Raw genomic sequence first — 7963 nt, 5'->3', positions numbered from 1 at the left:
TTTCCCCGCAAGAGGCACCTGGACTTCCTGGTTTTTCTTTGAAGACATTTCACTTCTCATCCAAGAAGCATCTCTGCCTGGATGGTGGAGAATGGAAGGATTTATATTCCAGTTAATTCTTCCATTTCCCATCATTCAGTCAGAGCTGAAGAAAATTCTTGGATGAGAAGCAAAATGTCTTCAAAGAAAAACCAGAAAGTCCAGGTGCCACTTGTGTGTGTGTGTGTGGGGGAGAAGCACCTTTGGGCAACCATGACTTGGATGACTTGTGACTCTCCACAGACATACTACAATACTTATTTTATGGGCACCCTGTAACGAACAGCAAAAAACTTCCACGGAAGTCTGCCGAAGCAGAAGGCAAGTGTTTCTACGAGGTTAGGATTTGCCCATGAAGTCGTCACTGTAGAGGAGATCCTTTCATTAGGTGCAATAAGTACAGTTAACTCCACAACCGCGTTAAATCACAGACAGCGAGCGACGGAGTCGGCTGGAAAGGAGAAGTCAACTTTTACGCACTGTGATAGGCTCAGGAACAAGGGGCAGGTTTGGAAAACAAAAGAGACGCCCCTTTACAAAAAAAGAAGAAAACAACAACAACAACAACAAACAGCTGAGCATTAGCCGGATCCGCTTTCTGGACACTTTCTTTCCCCCTTTGTGGGGGGGATTTTCATACAGAGATGCACCACCAAACGCACGTGGCCCCGGAGCGCGCCCCCGCGCGCCCTCCCGCCTGTCCGCCTGTCCGCGAGGATCCAAGCTTTCCTCGGCTGGGCGGGGCGGAGGGCAAGGAGGGGGAGGAGAGTCGGCCGGGCGCCTGCGCCAAGCTGTTCCTATCGCTACTCCGGAGCTCTGCTCGGTCTTGGTGGAATCGAGCCCGAGCGAACTGTAACAAAACAAGCGGCGTCTTTTGTATTGGCTTAAAGGAACCGCGGTCGGTCGGAGCCCCTCGGAGGAGAGAAAAGTAGCAAAGAAAGGGGGCAAAGAACGGCGGCGCCAGGTGGTGGTGGTGGGCGAAGGATCCAGGACCGGGCGCTTACCCGGGGGAAGAACCAGGACGAAGAGAACCTGCGGAGATCCGCGCAGTGGAAAAAGCCCTAGGAGGAGAAGCGGGGCAGGACGACCCGGGTGGTTACGATGGGAACCTCTCCGGAGGCGCCGGGGGAAGAGGCTGCGGGCATGAACCGCGCCGAGTCGCTCCGGTGATGGCTTGAGCGAAACGGCTGGAAAGTTGCCGGAGAGCTTTTGCTCTATGCCCGGCCGGTCGGGATCCCTTGGCCGGAGCAGCCCCGCGGTGGACGTCGGGTGTCCAGTCTCGATCCTTTCCCCCCACCCGCCCCTCTCCCGGTGCAAATCCCCTTTCCCTTCCGCCTTTTGCGCGCAACTTGGCGACCCAATCGCCATGTCGAAAGTGATCCAGAAGAAAAACCACTGGACGGCCAAAGTGCACCAAGCCACGGTGAGCCGCAATGCTCAGGGCCAGCTCGGGGTCACCGTCCTCGGAGGAGCGGAGTACGGAGAGTTTCCTTACGTCGGGGCGGCCGAGGTCGAAGGGGAGGCGGCGCTGCCCGGAGACAACGGCGAATGCAAACTTGGCGAAGGGGAGCTACTCTTGGAGGTGCAGGGTGTCCGGGTGTCGGGGTTGCCCCGCTACGACGTGCTGGAAGTTATCCGGAGCTGCAAGGAGCCCATTGTTTTCAAAGCAGTCAGACAAGGTGAGAGAGAGAGAACGAGCGAGCGAGGCGGGCCGCTTGGCAGGACTTCGGTGCGGACTTCCAGACGGGGCGGGGGGCGCTGCGCTGCAGGAGCCTTTGCCTTCATTGTTTGCTGCCCTGTGCGAAGGGGACGAGGGGGCTGTGAAGGGAGGGAGGCCTTTTGGGGGTGAAGTTGTGAGATTCCCCCCCTTCAACCTTTTTCATGAGGATGGGGGGATGAGGGGGGGGGGAAGGGGCTTCATTCCCTGCACGCCGGCTGTGGGGACCTGCCTGAATGGGGTGTTTTTCTGGTCGACACGCGCGACAGCAACGCTTAGGCGGCCTTTTCTGCCTTCTCGTGGATTCCTCTTCTCTGAAATATCGGATCGGTGGTTGTTTGTTATTAAAAGGAAAGCATTCCGGTCGTGTTTTCCTCAGCCATCCCGTGGGACTTCTGACTCCTAAGGGTGCCTTGGGACTTAGAGGAACCCGCTCTTCCTAGACTTTTAAACCCTGGATCTTTAGGTAAAATGGCATTCTGCCAAGGCATCAAGCAAAAGCGAAGGACTTTCATTGGTTTGCTGGATCTGCTGCAGGGTTCTTAACTTGCCTCGGGTGGATTGTGTGTGTGGGGAGGGCTTCTGACTGACCGGTCCTGATGAGCTCTCAGAGCTATTGGCTTTTATTGTACGGTTCTGACAAGATTGTTCGGGTTGACTCCTGAACTAGTTTGATCGCTTCAAATCAAGCTTGCTGGACTTGGAGCCAAGGATAATTTGCATGTGTTTTAATTTTTAACCTTTGTAGTTTGAAGTATGAGCTATGGTTTCACTTTAGCAGTCCCCTCCTGTAATGTACATGGCTGAAATCCCAGACCTGCCAAAGCAGTAATCTTAAAAACTAGTTTAGTTCTCCCGAGATTGACATCTTTTCTGCAGCATGGAGCTGTAGATCCCTATTGGGCTCATAAAGAATGGTGGCAAGCCTTAAAAAAAAAAAAAAAGCCGCCAAGAGTCAGACAAGTTTAATTCTTACTTGGCTCCAGCTTGGGTAGCTTTCTTACATCTTTTGAAAGAGTAACAAGATTCTTTGGTACCCTTAAAATTATATAGATGTATTATTGCATAGCTTTCGTGGAGTGCATGTCATGGAATGCATGTTAAGGATTAGTCAGTAGGTTTATCTGTCCAATTCTTGGAAAATTTGCAGTGTCTGTCTTAGAAAAGGCTGAACTTTCCCTTACTGGACAATTTTTGTCGTTTGGCTTGGGTGCAAAAGGTTCTTGGTCTTCCATCTGTCACTTTGGCAAAGCAGAGAAACTTTTTTTTTCTGTGTAGTTTGAAAGATGTGCTTTCTCCCAGGTCCACTATATACTATAACGACCTGGTAGATGAAAGATGTGGTGAAATGTTGCACTTAAAAAAAAAAGTTGGGGTTGGGGGGAAGGGAAGGGTAGCCTTTTGGAGAAGAAAATTCTTAGGTAATGTTGGGTGTGAGTAAGCTTCAGATGTTTATCAGATTCCAGTTAGGACTTTATCTTTTAAACTCGCAGCCAGCCAGGTTTTTTCTAGGTTCCAAAATAAGGCAGCTTTTCTACCTCCCCCCCCCCCCCCCCGGCAATTTCTGTACATTCTGTTTCTGAGGATTTGAAGGTGAATTGAATTGGTTTGTTTTCTTTCCTCCTGGAGTGCAAAGCTGTACTGGGCAGCGCCACCTTCAAATAACGTTTATTGTTGTCCTTTTCATTTTGTTTTTAATGCAGCCAGCAGCAGTCTAGTTCCTTTGCCTTTCCCCTTATCTTGGCACTATTAAAGGAGCTGTATAAACCTACAGAGCAGAAGGAGAAAGGACCAGAAGCAATTTGTTTTGTTTGGATGCTGGACATCAAGTGAGAGAAATGCATTCACTTGAGACACCTGAATCACTGTTTCTATCTTTTTTCCCCTCTTCTTGTTGTTGTGGATCTTATATTTCTCTCTCATATATCCAGATGTTGCTACTCTTGGACCAAACTTAAGCTTTTACAGGTAGTCTTCGACTTACGACCATAATTGAGTCCAAAGTTTCTGTTGTTAAGTGAGACATTTGTTAAGTGGATTTTGCCCCATTTTACCACCTTTCTTCCTACAGTTGTTAAGTGAATCATTGCAGTTGGTAAGTTAGCAATCTAGTTGCTAAGTCAATCCGGCTTTCCCATTGATTTTGCTTGTCAGAAGGCCACAAAAAGTGATCGATCATGTGACTTGGGATGCTGCAACCGTCATCAATACAGACCAGTTGCCAAGCATCTGAATTTTGATTACATGACCATGGGGATGCTGCAAAGGCCGTAACTGTGAAAAACGACCGTAAGTCACTTTTTTCCAGGGCTGTTGTAACTTTGAATGGTCACTAAACAAACTGTTGTAAGTTGAGGACTACCTGTACATCCATATCCCCTTGGTCTATAAGTGACATGGAGAGTCAGATGTTCTTGTCCAACATGCATTCAAACATATATGATCTTGGCAATGTTTTCTTCAGTTCACTGAGTGGGGAATTTCCAGACCGGGTGGCAACTTCTGTCAAAGAGCCAAACAAATATTCATTCGACTGGACTTGGAGGAATTTTTGGAGAGAAAGGGGAAGGCTTCTCCTATGGCGAAGTATCCCTTTGAATTGGAACATTTTGGTTCCTCTGCTGAAGGATGACTAAGAGCTATGTATGTGAGGTTTTTTTTTTTCAGTGGAAGCATGTGATTGCCAGCTGCCTCCCTCCTTTACGTCAAAAGGATGGCATAGACTTTGCATGGAGAATGGATTATTTTCTCTCCCTTTCTCCCCCACCCCAGACTGCTGCCTGCCAGGAATGGGTTATTTTCAGCTTTACTGAAATCCCAAACATTCCTTCGAATGAGAAACTCCCCTAGCAACAGGATGCCTCTGGATCGCTCCTAGTCTGTGCAAAAATACATTTTCATGTCTTCAGCCTTGGGCGGTTCAGATCTTGGTGGGCACCCTCAACAGTAAGTAGGAACTCTTGATTAAGGAAGTTGAAAATGGGCAACCTGTGGCTCTTCAACTGAATTATATCAACCAATGTCTCTCACTGTCAGCCATCTTGATTGGGATGGTTGAGAGATAATGGTTCCTCCGGAGCAGCACGGTTTTGAGTTCTTACCTTGGAAGCCAATTCTGTCCACCAGAATAATAGCAAGAGACTTAGCAACCTTGATAAAAGAGAATTGTTTGTTCCTGAAGGGATACCGTATATACTCGAGTATAAGCCGAGTTTTTCAGCACGTTTTTTGTGCTGAAAAACGTCCCCTCGGCTTATACTCGGATTGGCTTATATTCGAGTATATCTGACTTATCTCAGTTTTTTTTTCCGTTTTTCACATTATACCGGCGGTAGCGAACTTGGCGGGCTTTTGCTTTAGCGGGAAGCCCTGCGGTGCAGTGAGAGGCGGGCGGGGAGCCGCCAGCCTTCTCGGCCGAGGAGGAGGTTTCGCCGACCGGTAGGTGCCTCATTTCCCACCCTCGGCTTATACTCGAGTCCCCAGTTTACCCCAGTTTTTGGGGTAAAATTGGGGACCTCGGCTTATACTCGGATTGGCTTATATTCGAGTATATACGGTACTTCAGCTGTTGGCGGCTGTACCTGAGCATCTAGTAAGTTGTTTATCTGCCATGTGGCTTTTATCCATTTTTAAAGTATTTTTCTTTTTCATGAATGAAGGCAAATATACTGTATGTGTCCTAGGACAATGTTGTAGGATCCAATCTGGATTGATCACTGGGACCAGAGTTTAGTCTTCAGAGCTTTCGGACTCCTCAGGGACCTTCAGTCACCAGAATGCCTTTTCTTTTTCTTCTCTTTTTTTCCTTTTTTGCACATTTTACTCCTTTCTATTCTTCTGTTCTTTAGGTTTAGTTTGGATTAGATTTTACTATTATAATCAAAATGTTTAATACAAATTATATAAATTTATACTTAAAAATTTTAGTCTCCTAATGAACAGTTTTTGAAATCATTAAATTGCTTATTTTTGTTTTGTCTTGTAGAAACCAAAACAGAATAGATTTCCCAAGAGAAGCTGTTTGCTTTTTATAATTAATTCCAAAACCTTATTGTAAAAGTTTCAATATTTCAATTCTATGTGGACCTTTAGTCCATTTATAACTTTCTATGATCAAAATCTTATTCATCTGTTTATTTCAGATTCTTGACTTTGTTAAGCATATGCATATTTTTTCCCATTCAGGATTGAAGGCAGACTCACCTGGCATTTTCAGACATGGCGTTTTGAAGGTCTCTCATAGCTTAGAAGTAACTGATGAGGAATTTCCAAAAGTAATTAGAAAGTAAGCTTTGGGAACTTAGCATCCTTTAAAAATCCCCACCATGGTTGCAAGGAAGATGGTTAATTATGTTTTCTCCAGCACTCAGCCTGTGCACAATTGTTGTCTTGCGGTGTCTTTGTGAGAAACGGTTGTCTAGACCAGGGGTCCCCAACCTGTGAGGGATTTTCAACCAGGTTGTGGAAAGGTCCAACAACCGAGTGCACATCCTCACTTGCACGAGTGGTGGGCAAGTAGTGGTGCTCCATTTAAGTGAGTGGATTGTGCAAATGGAGCTGCGCGCATGCATGCATGCTTGCCAGCCATTCACGTGGAATTTCTCCCCCATCCCTGCCGATTCACAAAGCTGGAAATGTTGGGGAACTCTGGTCTAGACCACATGTGGGCAAATCTCCTGTCCTCTCCTTATCCCAGGAGGTTCCATGGCCTTTGCTATGGTTGCTGGCTTTTGGAGAGCCACCTTGTATTTGAAATACCTCTCCTGGAAGAGCTATTTTATCCATATGGATATGAGGAGCATGGTTTGACTTGCACTTACAGTCATCTGGATAATATGTTAACTATATATGCTGTTAACTATATTAATTAAAAAGTCTGTCTATAGGACTCAACCCTAATGGTCTTTAAGTTTTAGAGACTACCTGAATAAACACAATCAATCTTTGGCGTAGTCTTCCTAATTCTGATGATCTGGACAGTTATGTTCTGGGATTAGATGGAACTCTCAAATTTCTAGCCAGCGTATGGTTTTGTTTGTTTGCTTTCTTGCTTGTTTATCACAGTAGGCGAGAACTGAGAAGTTTTAAGTCCAGCTGGAGGATGTGAGGTTGGAGAAAGATCATGATGTTTAAGTCATTATGACAGAACTCAGGATTTTTTTTTTATGAACGTGAATAAATTTTGTTGGACATTTTTTAAAAAAAAATATGCAAAATGTACTTTTGGAAGGCTTGAGCAGTTTGAATTGTAATTTAGAGAGTCACTATTGGTTAAATCCTTGCCATATATAATATTAAAAGAATGTCTGGGTTTTGTTTTCCCCAAATAGTTTTTTTGATGGAGTTTGTATTTAGAGGATTCATGTGTGCATTGAAGAATACGAACTGCATTACAGTAGTTGCAATCTAAAACTGCACACTTTCCTATGTTTTCTATAATGACTTGGTGTTCATTATGGCTTAGAGGTTAATGCAAATGCAGTGTTTTTCTAACTCTCTAATATTTTTTGTGGGGTTCACCCAGATGCATTGAACCACAAGTCAATAAATCACACTTAGTGCTAGAAAAGCAGCAAACTTCTTCAAAACCTCTAGAACATTTTAGCCTGGTTTGCATAAATTGAAAAGTGTCCTTATGGTTTATTTGGTTTGGTGATTTTCAGACTATTGGGAGTTTTTTAAAACCACTTTGTATATTTGTAGGACATGCTTTATGACTTCATGTGTGAATCTACTTGATTGTAATTCAGTAAACCTTAGTTAAACAAATAAGGACTTAGCAAAGTGTGGCTCTTTCTTTCCCAATCAGTATCCATTGTTGTCCTAATGGTGAGAACAATCAACCAATGTATTGGCTAGTTTCTAAGTTATGAGTGCTCCATCGCTGGAGGCTTTTAAGAAGAGACAGGACAGACATTTGTCTGAAATAGTATAGGGCAGGAGTGTCAAACTCAAGGCCTGGGAGCCGGATCTGATCTGCGGGGTGTTTAGATCTAGCCTGTGGGCCTGCCCTAGAAACAGCAAAGGACCAGCCCGTGGTGCCTCTGCCAGCAAAAACGGAGCCTGTACTCTGCCCGTGAAAACAGAGCCCCCCATGAGTTCCATTTTCACTGGTAGAGGGCGGCAGGAGGCCATCGCAGCTGAAAATGGATCTCTGGAGCCCGTTTTTGCTGGCAGAGCACTCAGGTCATCACAGACGTCCCCAAC

The 7963-nt window shown here is 45.6% G+C and overlaps 1 protein-coding gene across 31 annotated transcripts in view; it reads left to right on the top strand.

Annotated features, from left to right (window-relative positions):
- The first annotated feature begins 679 nt into the window (after positions 1-679).
- The window catches only part of MAGI1 (membrane associated guanylate kinase, WW and PDZ domain containing 1), a 534475-nt gene continuing 527191 nt past the window's right edge, over positions 680-7963 (top strand). For 7 of the 31 annotated variants that reach the window (XM_058173854.1, XM_058173840.1, XM_058173850.1 and 4 more), the window contains exon 1: positions 806-1718. In XM_058173854.1, coding sequence (XP_058029837.1) covers positions 1256-1718 — 463 coding nt within the window. In that variant the 5' untranslated portion in view covers positions 806-1255. Of the gene's footprint in view, positions 1719-7963 lie in introns of all 31 variants that reach the window. The other 24 variants (XM_058173841.1, XM_058173851.1, XM_058173839.1 and 21 more) reach the window with 12 other exon arrangements.

The sequence above is a fragment of the Ahaetulla prasina genome, chromosome 2 (assembly GCF_028640845.1).
Source record: "Ahaetulla prasina isolate Xishuangbanna chromosome 2, ASM2864084v1, whole genome shotgun sequence".
NCBI lineage: Eukaryota > Metazoa > Chordata > Lepidosauria > Squamata > Colubridae > Ahaetulla > Ahaetulla prasina.
The sequence above is the reverse complement of the archived record's forward strand: the minus strand, read 5'-3'. Positions and strand labels throughout refer to the sequence as shown.